Source organism: Limanda limanda, chromosome 3, assembly GCF_963576545.1.
Source record: "Limanda limanda chromosome 3, fLimLim1.1, whole genome shotgun sequence".
NCBI lineage: Eukaryota > Metazoa > Chordata > Actinopteri > Pleuronectiformes > Pleuronectidae > Limanda > Limanda limanda.
Genome location: NC_083638.1, coordinates 12,869,307 through 12,884,980, shown reverse-complemented (window position 1 = coordinate 12,884,980; position 15,674 = coordinate 12,869,307). Strand labels below are relative to the sequence as shown.

Below are 15,674 nucleotides of genomic sequence, written 5' to 3'. Positions count from 1 at the left end.
TCCAGGAATAGTTGTGAATTTCTCAAGAAATAATGCAGAGATCTTGAAGAGAAAACAAATCAGGCATACTTAGAGGGCTGAGCCTGTGCAATTTGGTGCAGCTTGATCGAATTTACAGGGGCTGTTTTCAGCCTTGGCAGCCGGATGTACTCTACTCTTGTCAGTGCATTACACTAACCTGTTGTCTTTTCTCTATCTCCAACTTCATCCGCATGCTCAGGCACCGGAGCGTGTCTTGGAAGGTCTGCCTCAGGGTTTTCTCCATCAGGACCTTATGGAAGGCTCCCACAACGCCGCCGCACAGAAACACCATAGCATTGGACAGCAGCTACAGGAGCAGACACAGAAAACAGTGTTGTTGTTCACGTGTTTACATTGTCAATAGCGTTTCTTCTACATGTTTCATAAATATTTCTTTGGCCACATATCATACATAGCTTTAATTTTTCTACCCACAACATTTTGTTACGGTAAATCTTTACCATCAGTAGGATTAGATTTGGATTAACATATTTCCCTTGAGTACCAGATATGTGTACAATGCATATAGATTTATGGGTTTGTAAAACAAGTTATCAATTAATACTCTCACTTTTTGAGTTTCATCTTTATATCTTCCACAGTTCCGTGTTCATGGATTTACTGTCTCATCTTTTTGGCACAAAAAACTGAAGCTTCAAAACACCAATAATAGCATTCCCCTGACACGACCTACAATATATCAACCCTAAGCCTTCAACACTTTCCTCCAACACAAACAACATGAGATTAAATCCAATGATTTCACCTGGATGGCCAGGTAAGGAGTGGGCCCGTCGCTGTAAATGGTGAGGCGAACTGTGAGGGCTATGATGTGGGACAGGGAGGAGATGACGCTCAGCACCACAGCGTACCCCAACTTGAATGGCAGCATGGTGTACACGGTGATGATGATAAAGAGGAAAAAAGGCACCTGGAAATATAAAGAATTTGTTATTTCAAGAAGTCATTTGTGCGTCAGGCATTACTTAAATTAGACTGGATGCAGCTTTCATTCACTTGTTTCATATAATCTGTTTTCTGAAAAGTGTGGTCAAACTCCTGGCAAAACTAGAGGTGTAGGATATTAATAAAAGTTTATTTTAAAAACCACTCCTTTATAGTTCTCTAAAATCAAAAACATCTGCGATCCAAACAATCTTATTTTGTAGACCTGAAAGTCTGTGCAAAAGGATTATATAATAACAAGTTACCTGGTCCCAAGGCAGGATGATGGGGCTGCGGAAGATGAATGTGTAGCCCATGGTGAGATGTGTGGCCCAGACAATCAGACCCAATAGACGTCTCCATCGCTGTGAGAGTAGCTCTGTACACACCAGCACAAACACGGCCAGGAACACACACAGGCTGCCGCTGACCACGCTCACAAAGGCACAGTGTTCCTTTGCACTCTGAGAGAGAAATGAACACAGATTTGACATTGTAATATAGTGAGTATTGACTGGATACAATCTTGTTTATTCTGAGTGTAGTAGGGGGTTTACAACCATTTCAGTGTATGCAACTCGTAAAATGGTCTTTATATACAAAGGTCGTATCAAATTACAATAACTAGTGCATGGGCAGCACCAGGCAGCCTGTGGAAGGACAAAGGGACAAAGGCAATATCTGAAGAAGTTTACAGAATATTTGCTTTACAACACTACAAGCTACGAATTCTTCTCCGCTGTTGAATCAGTAGTTTGTGTGTCTGTGAGTTTGTGGTTTGTAGGGTCACAGTCTGTAAAAGATGCTCCTGAGAGCCATTGATATTCACTCTGAGCATTGAGGCTCATGTAAGATTACTGAGTGTCTTTCTTCACATCTGTCTCTGCGTCATGTCCCACTTGCTCCAGGCCTTCGTCTTCATGAGTTATTTTACATTGAGAAAAAAGCAAGAGGGAAGACTACTGTGAAGCTGTTCGCACGTGAGTGAGAGGAAACATGCTTCGGAGTCCTTGTATGCAGGAATATATCTGTATTTAAAATGCATGCATGAAAGCAACAACTGCTTTTCTGTGCTCTTGTTGAGTGGGAGAGAGAGAGTGGGTGTCAGAGGGACGAGCACGAGAGGAAACAAGGGGTTAAATGAGTGCTCAGGAGAGAGACAGACACACACAAAGTCAGCGTTAATAGATCTCTCCTCAGAGAAGGCCATCTCTGCATTGTATGTTGAGCTTTCTGGTTACCATGGCAGCATCGGAAAAGGCCAGATCTCAACTAAAGCACTTTCTACTCCCTGTGTAGCTCCGGGTCTTGACAAAACCTTTTTGTAGTCGGAAAGAGAACTACTACTCGAAAATAAATAGGAACTAAAACCACGTGCCCAGTTGAGGCTTATAATGTTACCTAAATAATTAAAAATCTCACATGTGCTGTATTGGAATGCAGGTTCTTACTGATAGAAAGCTTTATTTATTCAAAATGTTCTGCACTGAAAATCTATAGTTCCTTTACACTGAATTCCAGATACCTTTACTGTTCTGTTATAGTTACATAATGCTTACTCCACAACCATCCTCTACAGCTTTTAGAAAAATGTAGACCCATTGCATTCAGATTAAACCTACAGAGCCCCACACACCATCTCTCCATCCCATCAGGGCCTGAGAACGGCGGTAGGAGTTTCACTTGATTCACTCCTCTCATGTGCACAACTCTAGAGGAGTTATATAAATTGAAAGCGACTTTCTGACACCAGTAGGCCCCTCTTAACAGACACCCTGAACCTCCTTTGCATTTAACAACCGCATTTTACAAGCTCCATCCCAACATTTCCCTCTTCACTCCTCTGTACCCCCGGCAACTGTGTGCATGAGTGAAACAGAGAGTAGAAGTGACTGGTAATAGCTTTTTAATGGGAATTTAACACAACATGAATGTGAATGTGTTTGTTAATTTGTGTGTGAGCAAGAGACTAAACCAACATGTGAGCATGTCCGGTTCAGTACGGATGACAGTGAGTGACACAATATCAATCTTATTGATAAAAAAAAAAGTGTCACAGAGTCAGCAGCAACACAATGGAAGAAGAGTTGCAATGGTTTTTCCAACAGAGGGAAAGTAATATAATCTCTGGTGACAGAATCGGTCGGTTCAACATATGAATAGTTGGGGTGACTGACTGGTCCACTACCTGCGTTCATGCCAAAATCAACAGCATGCCACTTATCAGCAAAGGACAGTGAACACGTGCTTTACCCCCTCACTGTCCGAACCATGACTACACTCGCTGCACTTTCACTACTACATTGCTTTGACCACCATTTCATGCTTTAGTTCTCTCTTGATTCATTTTCTAGTTTAGGTTTCAGACAAAGCCAATATTTATGATTTTAGTGTAAAGTGCAGCAGAGCAGGAGGAGTGTGCCTCAGTGAATATACTTAAACCCACAAGTCAGGACACTAGGATCCAGGGTTACAGTTCTATAGCTGACCATGACTTCTGACCTCTCTGCCAAGAAAGGGAAATCAATTTCCTGGTAGAGAAGCATTACAAGCATTAGTTAACCATGTACCTGATGTTGTTTAACGGAGGTGTTCTTCAACCATCTCTTTATCTAAACCAGGGGAAGCAGCTGCAATACGCACTTTCATGTCTATTTATGCCTCACGTCCTTCGTGTCCTTCTTCACATTCAAACAGTAACACAAACACTCGTACATTCATGCTTCTCAGCAGCTACTGAGTGAAGGGGAGTTAAGTGTTTTATTTAAATAGTTCTCCTGAGAGAGGACAGAGCTTTTCATTTTTCACATTTTTAAAGACGACACAGGGAATCAGACTAATCATCCTCTTTCACTAACCATACTGAACCTGTACATCCTAATTTAATACAGTGCAACAGCCATAACATCAACGTCTATGAAGCCCACAGTGTCCAGTTTTTTTTCCTTCCCATCAACGTACATAAAAGGTACATTATAGACATCATAAAAGTGGACTTTAACGGAAAGCACTTGTATTTATATGAGACTGTACATGTGTGCCTAACAAAAGCTGCCGAGTGTAAACTATAAGCATTACATCATAAATACTTTTCAATACGTTCCTAGCATAATGACTGGGATTTTAAATGTTCACAGTTACAGGGTCCTGATGTCATACATACTGGCCCACATCATAAAAGTAAGTTCTCATTAAAGTCATCTTATTAAATCTGTATTTCTTTCCCTGCTATGTCAAGTCAAAAAGCCTGCTGTGACAAAAGATAGACCTTAGCTGACATCTGTAGTTTTACCACAGTGTTAGCATGACAGTATGCCAGAACAGGTTTGAGGTATTTTAGATAACTCCATTGTACAGTTTGTCCACAGGAGATCACTGGCAGTTAATTATTTATTTTTTAAATGTCCCTTTTGGTGTGTATCTCGGCCATGAACAAAACAAAATCAGAGGAATCAATATCAAGATTGTTAATGCTATGTGCTTGTGAAAATATACAATATCAGATTTATTTACTCCCAATAATACTATTATCTCAAAAATCAAGTATCAGTTGGGCTATACAAGACGAGCCTGTAACTGCAGAAAAAGCGCCTGCTGCTGAAAATTGAGTTTTAATAATCTGGACCATCTCCATTGGTAATTATATTTAATCTGAGCATAATGGTCTTAAATTTGCTTATCTAACATAATTCTATCAATTACCCGCCAAAGAAATTAATTATCCTTGAGTGTGAGAGAAGAAAACCGATTATAACCGCTTAATGCAACTATGGTCTTGGTTACTATTATCAGGGCAGGTGTGGATGCGTAACATACAGACTGTCATTACGATGCGTTTCAGGAGACATAGATCTAGCTGAGTATAACTACACATGAATCATTTTGTGCTCAGCACTTTACAGAGTTACTGCAAAGATTTCTGGTATTAAGTCCAACAGCATAGTCTGAAGCCATTTACAGATAACAAGCTATTGTACAGTGTAATAGAGTCGACCTGTATTCAACTCCACAATAACCAGCATTCACATCAGTCAGATACCTTTGTTCCAAGATGGAAGCACGCCAGTGAAGTTACCTGAGACTTGAATTTACTGTAACCTGATAACTCTGACTAGCTGGGAAACATGTATATTTATAGTTTCCACAATTTTTCTGTAACTACTACACATATATGTTATATTTCAGAGACCATGTGCTGAAAACAAACACAACCTCTGTTTGCATGAAATGTAAACACTTTGACTTTTGGTTTAGCGAATCTTACAACCCCTGCACCATGGAGACCACAAGGGCCCAAAAATACAAGGTAAATAAGCAAAGTTTTTCGGGAAAATATGTCATCACATTGTATGTGTCATTTCTGCCATGAAAAAAGCATAACTCCTCATGGCGATTTCAATTGACAGTAACGCTGTATACAGTTTGGACTCCATATCAGGATGACGTGTGATAAATGTAACATTATATTAAAGAGGTCGGGAACGACAGGGAGGGAGACAAAACACACCAAAAACAAAAAAGTAACAAGATATTCTCAGATTTCCGAAGAAGTTATCAAATTTACTGACTTTATATGGTGAAAAATGACTGACAAACATGTGGATGTGAAGACTCACCAGTTGCAGAGCAAAGAAGAGGATGAGGAGGATTCCACAGGAGAGCATGGAGAGGCCCAACAGGAGCACCAGCGGCTGATACTGGCTGATGCAGGAGAACTTGCGGTACAGTGCCTCATTTTTCAGCTCCTGGTCATTTAGCAGGTACTTCCCCTTGGCTGGCATGGCTAACACTTCTTACAGAGGAGGCATAGCAGGTGTTAACAAGGATCCCCAGAGAGCAGGAGTGTGTGTCTCCACAACTTTTCTTGAGTGTTTGAGCAAAAAGAAAAGTCCACAGTTCTTTATCTGTTTGGGGCGCCTCGCTAGCTCATGACGCTCAAGTGAAACTTGTGTTTTTTCTTCGGTGAGGCATCTTGAACGCTGTAGTTGCTTCTCACAGCTTTATTGTAGCTCTCTCTCCGCTAGTCGTCCTCTCTGTCTCTCTCCCCTTCGCTGGTCCTTTTGTGTCTTCTATCCTCTGTCTGGTGTTGGCAGGCAGATCCGCTTCATCCTTTGCCAGCTACTGTGTTGCTCCCTTCAGTGGGTTTGAGTAATAAGCCTGTGGCCCGGGAGACACAGAATAGGAGGGGAGGGGAGTTTAAGAAAGGGGAGGAGAGGGATACGGAGGAAGAGCAGGAGGAAAATGGGAGTTGGTGAGGGCAGCAACAGAGATCATCAGTGATCCCACCCGGGTTCAGGATATGACAGACTGGTGAGGTCAGCAGCTCCACTCCACAGGAGGCACCTATGAGGGTAAGGAAAGAAGAAACAGAGAGACAAAGACTTGACCATGGTTTTCATGGAACACACACACACACACAAGACCAAAGATATCACTGCTCAGGCTAAGAAATTCAAATGAATAGAAAGTATAATATAGTATATCCCATAGGTGTGTGTTATATAGAAGATGAATGACTTTTTAAAAAGGGGACACTGAAATTTCCGAATCTCTTCATGAGCTACATGCTTCTGCAAACTTGAACTCTGTGATTTCCACAGTCCAGAAAACCCTGTGTCAGTTCACCTCAGGGTCCTGGCTTATTTTGGTCACAACTTTCACAGAGAGCAGCAACCATAATGACAAGTTCCACTGCTACTGAGAGCAGCTGTTTTGGTGCGATTTACTGAGCAATATGCAATGCTGTGGAATGAACTCCTGTCAGCGACGAACAACACAAACAACTTCTACTCTCCCCAAAAAGCTGAATTCAAACAGACGACAGACGCAAAGCTGCAGTTACAGAAAGGAACAGATGAAAAACACCCAAACCAACGATTAAGTTTGCGAAGTTATGCTAGCCATTAACATCACATTGCATTAATTGTGCCCACCTCTTCAAACAATTAGAGACCTTTAACCAGCAAAAGGCAGATACAAAGGAGCTGAGGTAATGGATACATTCTAGAAATTATTCTAGAGATGCCCAGATTGAAAATGAAAATTGAAAAAATAATCTGTGTGTAATAACTAGTGAGAGTTGTCTTTTTGCATTTTAGGAAAGAAGAGACGCTGGCTTGAAGCTCGATAGAAACAATGTGAACTTTGCACCGCTTTCAATAGAAACCTAATTTCCTCCAGTTGATAATATCTCTGTCCCAGTGTGCTCTGAGTGTAAGACACTGCTCCATGTTTGTGCCTCACATAGCAACTGCGACAGATGCTATTTGCCATGAAAAAGCACACACACACACACACACCTGTTGCATTGTGTGCAAGTGACGAGTATGCCGTAAGGCTTCAATCTTGTAGTGATAAAATGCACTTCCACAGTAAGCAGTATAACGACTGGCCTGATGGTCATTTACAACCATTTTAAACTTTCCCTTTCACTGCTGCTGCCGGTGGACAGAGCAGCGTCCAGCCGGCTCTCCTCTGCCTCAGATAACACACCGCCTGAGGCTTGAGGGCAGTAAAAACTCAAGGAAGAGCAGGGAGGTAAAACAAAGCACATTGTGGTGGAGGTAGTTGTGGTGGGGGGGGATTGTGTCCTCCTCTTGCTTCAATGAGAACCAGCTGGTCTGAGAGAGGAGGCTCCTGATGTTTACTGGCTGTTTACACTGGGGGGAATAATTTACTCCACATACCTACTAAATACCATGTGTACATCTAAAACCTTGGAGCGAGGATACACAGCACTGATGTTCATTCGTAAGCACGTTACCATCAATGCCATCATGAATGGCACACAAGGCAGGGATGAATATTTCACATTCACGCATATTTTTTAAGCTCAAAAGCACAGGGATGTTAAGTCAAGGTAAAAGCACTAGTCCAAGGTATTTAAAAGAATTGGCAACATATGAGAAATGCAAAACAGCTTGCTTAGGCACCATTACAAAAACAGTGTGTGTCTGAAACAAGACAATAGGGGAGCTGTTATCATACCAACAGCATGTCTCAAGGGATCTGGTTATCAATGGACCCACGGATGGTGTTTCTCCCTTCTATAAATTAATCTATGTTCCCTCTTAAGCAATTCTATAATGGATGGTCAATAAAATTGGTTGATATAAAGATAAAGGAAACTGTTTGTTTGCTGATATGCACTTATGTTAATTGTTAAAAATTTAGAACAAGGAAAAAAATTGAATTTATGTTTATATTTTACATAAAATCAATATGTTGATATCGATAGGGAAGCCAATCCAAGCTACTGTCCTTAAATCAATGAACAAAGTCAGACTTTTAGCCATTTAACAGCTGTTCTTAACCTACAAGAACTCTCATTTACCTCATGTCACCACTCCATGCCCCTGATGACGCTTTTCATGCTTCAACTCGGAAGTTGCCATGGGGAGAATGTTGCAGCATCAGACCTGTGGTTTTCACTGCAGCGCTTAGCCAGGAGAACAGACAGGGTCAGGGATGTACGCTTCAATAGAGCCCAGACTCTCAGCGAGCGGGGATGAATAGCTGAAACTGTGCTGCGCTGGCTGCCAGGTCTTTCACTATGGAAGCTTGGCAATTTAGGGAATCACATAGCAGCTTTGTAAACTGGCGTCACTGAATCTTGGAACGACAGCCACACAAAAACCAACTAACGTCACTGGGCGCCTGCTGCTGGGACGCAGGAACGGAACGGCGCCCTTGTCAGAGAGGAGGTGAATTGAAAGAGAGACTGCTCCCCCTTGAAGCGTGTGTTTTGGAGAAAGCTTCAGGACAACAACAATGTGGCGTTGAAACCATGCTGGATGGATTTTCATTTAATCACAGGGGGAACATGATACATTTCCGTAACACTATTTTTCACAGTTTTGTTCAATGTAGATGAGTCATTAAACAGTGACTATCTCTATTTAATATTTTAGCCATCATAAGCCAGACTGAGTCAATTTGTACAAACACACACAAATGTCCTAATTATTAGGAGTAAACAAGGCCCAAGGCTATGTTTTATGACCACTCTTTCTATTGACTCTTTCTATTTATCATAGTGATACAACAAAGACATAACAAAATAAAACATGTCATGCTGTAAATGAATCGAAATAGAAATACAACACTAATACAAATAAAATCACCTTTACACAGATGCTCAGTGAATCCACCAGTTGCATCTGCTTTAACTGTATCAATAATTTAACCCATATGGGAAGTTTTGATTGAGATTTCTGCTTCGCTAATAACCCTCATATGTTCACAAGCAAAGAGCGTGTTGAACTGTAGAATGACATTTTCAGCCTCACAGGAAACAAAGCGGACGTACGTATCTGCTTGGCAGCCTAAAGCACCAGACTAGGGCAGGTGCCTAACAGGAAACCTTTGAGGGAGGTATAATGCAGCTACATATGTCCCCCAGATTGCTCCTACTCTGTTCTTCAGCACATTAGATTTGAAAGAATTTTCTGACTGTCAGCTTGAAAGGTGGCTATTTGTCACGACACGATTGGAGTTTTTCTCCATTCTACGTCTCATTGAAGAGCCGGAGATTGTAATTTCACATGAGCACGGAAAGGTCCTCATTTGAGACTGTGATTTACTCCGTCTGAATGCTGCCTGGGAATCATCCATCCCTTTCCTTTATGCTCAGTAATCACCTCACTGGTAATAAACCAATCTTATCCAAAGATCTAGTCAGATCTTCACCAAACCTAGGCCCAATTCCAAAGCCCTTTCACACAGAGCAAATAAGCAGGGCTAGTTAGGAAGCAAATCAATGTGCTTTTTATGGCTGTCTTTGTGTTGGCATTCAATACATTTGGACAAAAAAAAAAAAAGGGTGAACTCTGTTAAAGAAAAGAAAGAATTTCTCAGCTCATGCTGCACAGAGCCAGGGTGAAAGGTGATGTGGGTGAAGGTCAGCTTGACCAGAGAAACCAGGCTTTAGGACATTAGTTTCAAGCATCTTTTCTTACTAATCCCTTTCATAAAGATGATACTCATTTTCTGAAAAGCTATTTGATCATGTTGTCAGTAAGTTTGATGAGACACACACTGCTCATGAACCCTTACTATACTAGCATTGATTTCCATTCATTGTAGACAGCCTAACCAAAACCTTATCCCTAACCAAGACTAATTCATGCCTAGGCTCCGACCTCAACATAACCACAATTCACATCTCATTCTAACCTTAAGTAGGACATCAGCATGTTTTGCTTTATAAGGACCAAGCTTTGGTCCCCATGAGGTCTACTGGCCCTGACAGCGTTATTGTTTATGCTTGAGAAGATTGTAAAGCGGTAACAAAACAAGAACACACACACACACACACACACACACACACACACACACACACACACACACACACACACACACACACACACACACACACACACACACACACACACACACACACACACACACACACACACACACACACACACACACTCCCTGCTTGCACCAGTGTATTAATATGATTATTACGTACAATGAATAGATCAGTATTAATTGCCCAAAGTTAGTTTCAGTCTTTAAATTGGAGAGTGTCTGCACCGTTCAGAACTGGCTTGCTGGAAGGCTAAATACATAATCATGCAGTAGCTTGCTCACACACAGTCTTTCCATAAACAGATGACTGATGTATGTACAGCAATGCACCAGGAAGATTAGATTAAGCCTCCTGTCCTTTCCAGTCTCCCCTCCTCTTCCCCCCAGTACTGTCTACTGGTATTGAATTAGCTGCGTTCACCAGGAGGAGCTGCTGAAACCTAACAATATTAACAGGATGCTATCTCAGAGCTGATTTAAGCTTCAAAATGCCATTGCCTATAATAAATAGAGGAAGTGCAAGTAAGAGCTTGGCGTACTCTGGCCGTTACTGCTCAAGTGTTTCACATTTCCTCCACAAACAACAGCATCGCACCACCAGAAGTGAAGCCATCAATCCCGCTGCATGACACAACAGCAGTGAAAGGAGAGGTTTATTGATTGAAAGGGATGTTGAATTTAGATTTAAACGTTTCAGCCATGGGGCAAATCCAGTATTTGAATAGCATTGACTGAATTCGACATGTACTCTTTGGACTTGAAAACAACTGCATGCTCACAAAAGATAAATCTTGTCAATCTGTCACTGAAGTCATCCCTCTGGCACGATGTCAGCTCAGTAGCACAGAATGAAGTTACACAGCGTGAGGTACAGAAGTAATGATGCTGCGGCTGGCTCTGTGCTGCACAAAGGAGGGGAGATGAAGGTTTAGTAAAGAAATAGAAATCAAGCAGATTCAACAATAAATCTAATCACTGGGTGTGTTGATCAGCATCCGTGGTGTGTGAGAGTGTGTGGATGCGTTGATTGATGTATGGTGGGTTGTAGTGTTGCGGGGAAAAAAATTACAAAAACAAATAATGGAAGCAGTAGTGGTCGAGTTGTGAGAGGGAGGAAGCGCTCTGACCACTGAGGGATCTGCTTTTAGAACCAGGAACGCTGGCCAGGTGCTCCCAGTTAGAATGATCCCCTTTGCTCCTCCCAGCCAAGGTCATAGAAGAGACACAAAGCAGAACAAGTACCAAGGCCGACTCTATGGAGCCGTCCCAGAGACATTAATGTCTACTTCTTCCCTGGTGTCCTTGTGCTTTATCATTCGCAGATCCAGGACCGCAGCTGCAGCCTAATCGTGGATCATGATGGTGGATCTCGAATGAGAGATCGTGTTGGCAGCTGACCATCGGATAGTGGTGGTGGATCATGATCATGGTGGTAGCTGATCGTGGATCATGATAATGGATTATGGATCGTGGTGGTGGATCCTGATTGTGTTGGCAGCTGATCATGGACTATGATTACAACAAGACTGCTTGATACACAATACGCCTACTCACATACTCAACCATCACTAACAATAACTCCTCAATTCATTTCCTATTTGATACTTGTTTACACAAAATGTGTGTATTGTATCCGACACTAACACAACTGAAATAAATTTAATCTCACACAGTTCATTTGTTTAGGAAATTCATAATATAAACACTTAAATTGCTGGTATAACAATAAAAAATCAAAATAAACATAACAATAATTGCAGAAATGAGGACAATTAGCTCAGAAAGTTAAAGTTGTGCAACAGGTTGAAATGAATTCATATACATTTTTCGGGGACAGGCATGGGTAAACATTAAATAAATGCTGACGGGCAGCTGGTGAGAACCAAATAAAAAAACGAAATTAGAATTTGTTTTTATATATATAAAACAGCTTCTATGAAGCCTAGTCAGCCGCAAGGCTTTATTTAATTGTGTTAAGCTTATGACATCACCTAAAGGTTCACTTCCACTCAAATACCTATCACTACTGACACTGAACTAGCAGGATCAAAATTGATCAATTAAAGACAGTGTACATGCATTCAAGTGTGATGTAACCTGATCTCTTTCTCCCCCTCTCCAACCCTCCACCCTCATCTCTCTCTCATGTCTACTCCCTCTTTACCATCCTCCTCCTCTCTTCCCCATTTTTCTCCACTCACCCTAACCGGTCGATGCAGATGGCCGCCCACACTGAGACTGGTTCTGACAGAGGTTTCTCCAAGTTAATGAGGGAGTTTTTTCTCTCCACAGCCCCAAAGTGCTGCTCACTGTGGGAACTGTTCGGTTTTCTCATTATAATGAAGGCCTTATTATGTTGTGATTTGGCTCTTTTATTACAATCGATCCTTCAATTTGCCTTGGGCTTTTGTGTGAAGCACTTTGTAACCTTGTTTAGATAAGTGCTATACAAGTAAAGTTATTATTATTTTCAGTGGCATGTTATAATGTTTTCAGTGCATGGCAGAGGTTTCTATAGACAGGAATAACGTTACATCGAAATAACCGATGTAAACACGCTGACTGAATGTGTATTGATCAATACATCACTCTGTCCTGTCTGTCCTGGACTGTTTACATGTGTCACTTTTATAATATATGTTAGCGTTTGTTGATTTTGTTTGTTGGCTGCTGATGACCTTTCTAGGGGAAGATTTTCTTGCCCTCTCCTTTGTGGCTCTGTTTGGAAGGGGACACTACCAGCAGTCAGGCTAAGGGAGAGACTGGACAGGCTATTTGTGTTTACCAGGCCTTTATTGACAAGTCAAGTTACCAAGTTCAACACTCTTACAATACGAATTCTGAACAATTTACGTTGTGAACTTATAAATATTATTGTAGCTATACTTTTTTATACTAACAATAACTTTTGTTAGCGCTTAAACCCTTATATAAATGTACACTACAATGTGTAATCACGCATACAGAAAAATATGTGGTAATGATGATGAATATGATACATGGAATCTTACGTTTCTTTTTGTCCGTTTTTTTTTGTAATATGGAAACAAACTTGAGAAGAAAAACAGGGTGGAAAGAATGCGCTGCAGTGAGAGAGACCATTGTTTCCAGCTGCTGAAGTCAGCAACATCCCCATGTCAGGTTTCATAACTGGACCTGCTCCATCCTGTGACTGCGGAGGGCTGGGGCCCCGTACACCACTACCACCACCAATAAGAAAACCATAATTATCCCTCAGTTGTATGGCAGCCAGCTTACTACCAGCCCTGCCGTTCATAGAGAAACCTCAACATCTGCAACCAGCACAGTAGAGCGCTGTTTGCACAGATGAACAAAACCTTAGGTTGTTATCACGCAGAACTGCCGTGACAAAAATGGGTGGTAGCTCCAAATCAGGCTGATGACAGGGATTTTCCGGGCTGACATATAAAGCCCCTGGTGCTGACACGGCCATCTGCTGCATGTCCCCTACAATCCACTGTCATATCTAGTGTTGTTTTAACTGTTGTGGATTACATGCACCTATAATTGCATTGGTTCACTTTAAGAGTGGCATGTTGTTACTAAGAAAAAAATTCCACCAGAGGTCAGTTTGTGAAACATACTGCAGTGCAAGTACATAGGTTAACACACAGCCTCCAATGGTCTTATCAAAGAGGTCATTTGGTGTTTAAGGGGCAGGGATTAAGAAACATATTCCATGATGGAGTCCTCATTCAATGCAATCCCTGTTATCTTTGGGAGGCACTGACACTCACACACACATGCACACACACACACACACACACACACACACACACACACATGCACAAACACACACAAGGAATGGGCAACATTCCAAAGGCTGCAGCTGGAGGAAAATCCCTGTGTTTCTGTAAAGGTTTGACCTGCACACCTATTCATCTTCTTCGTTTGTGAGTGTGAGTGTGAGTGTGAGTGTGAGTGTGAGTGTGTGTGTGTGTGTGTGTGTGTGTGTGTGTGTGTGTGTGTGTGTGTGTGTGTGTGTGTGTGTGTGTGTGTGTGTGTGTGTGTGTGTGTGTGTGTGTGTGCAATGTGCATCACCTCTACACTCTCATCTGTCAACTGTGATGTCTGACATGCATGGTCCCTCAAACATGTAACCCTTCAATGGTAGCGAGAATTAAGTCTCCTCTGTTTCCGTTTTCTCTGGGGATATAAAGGCCTGAAGTAAAGGTTTGTAACAGAATTCTTAATAGTTACTCATGTGTGATCCTGCTTTGGTCATAATAAACATCAGGTAGTTGACTATAAGCTTATGGTAAAATGCATTAAAAAATGCACATCCAATGCAATAAAGTGCAGTGGACGTACCATCACATTGCATTTACACAATCCACTATGTCTGTGAATACATTTTAGATCCACAAATTTAGCTCATGAATGTTTGTACAAGAGGGCGGGGTCTTGTTTCACATTAAAAGCTAATTAAGGTCAAAGCCGCCTAGACAGCTGGGATTTACACTACACGTTGACAGTTGAATTACGTAATATCGTTTCACAACCTCTCGTGAAAAATAGGAGGTTATCAAACTGCTCTTCTGGATTTCTGTGATGTATTAATAATATGTTCTACTGGATATGAAGAAATCACTGTAATTACCAGTATTTCAACATTTCTGTCACTGGAAAAAAACATCCTGTTTCAATAGCAATAATTTAAATTCTGTTTAAAGGGTTAACTATAAATTGACAAGAGTCACGAATACATCAACATGACTGTAATTATAAATACAATAAATATTTTGCTAAAAATGTGTTTCTAAATAAACCTGTGAGTGTTAGTATTCAGATAAATACTGCATAAAAACAGTCTGACAAATATGGATTCTGGGGGCTTTTACAAAACTAATACTAAGAAGTAAAAAAAACATGATATTTTAATTTGTATATATATATATATATATATATAAGCTTGATATTTTACCCTTCTCAGTGCTTATCTGCAAACATAACTGCTGATTTTCATCTATCAACCATAAATGTCAGATGTGAAAATATTCTATGGTATTCTTGCAGTGCTCTTCCTTTTCATTATATGCTCTAATGGTCAAAAGATGTTTGTAACAATAACATGGTATTTTCTTATGATCTGCTGTTTGCGAATAGTCCCACTTAGGTTGTGTGTAGGAGGATAAAAAACATGTATTTACTGTTTTATATCTTGCACTTTTCCTTCCAATGCAGATAATGTTCTGATCTTTTGATATGATGTTATACCATGGTAAATATCGTATGAGTTCTCTGCCTGACAGTGAGAAATTTAGTTAACATCAGGTATTGAGAGTCTGCACAGACGTGCAGAAGTAGTTTAGCACCAATGAAGATTTTCTCTGCATGAGACAGATTCTGTCGGGCCGATTCCTGCAGCGTTTACT

At 41.0% G+C, this 15,674-nt stretch overlaps 1 protein-coding gene across 1 annotated transcript in view; it reads right to left on the bottom strand.

Moving 5' to 3' along the window:
- Positions 1 to 15,674, bottom strand: part of adcy7 (adenylate cyclase 7) — a 57,286-nt gene that overhangs the window by 21,383 nt on the left and 20,229 nt on the right. The window contains exons 2-5 of the mRNA XM_061068845.1: positions 5,583 to 6,309; positions 1,233 to 1,430; positions 788 to 952; positions 179 to 328 (exon numbers count right to left, since the gene is read on the bottom strand). Coding sequence (XP_060924828.1) covers positions 179 to 328; positions 788 to 952; positions 1,233 to 1,430; positions 5,583 to 5,747 — 678 coding nt within the window. The 5' untranslated portion in view covers positions 5,748 to 6,309. The remainder of the gene's footprint in view (positions 1 to 178; positions 329 to 787; positions 953 to 1,232; positions 1,431 to 5,582; positions 6,310 to 15,674) is intronic.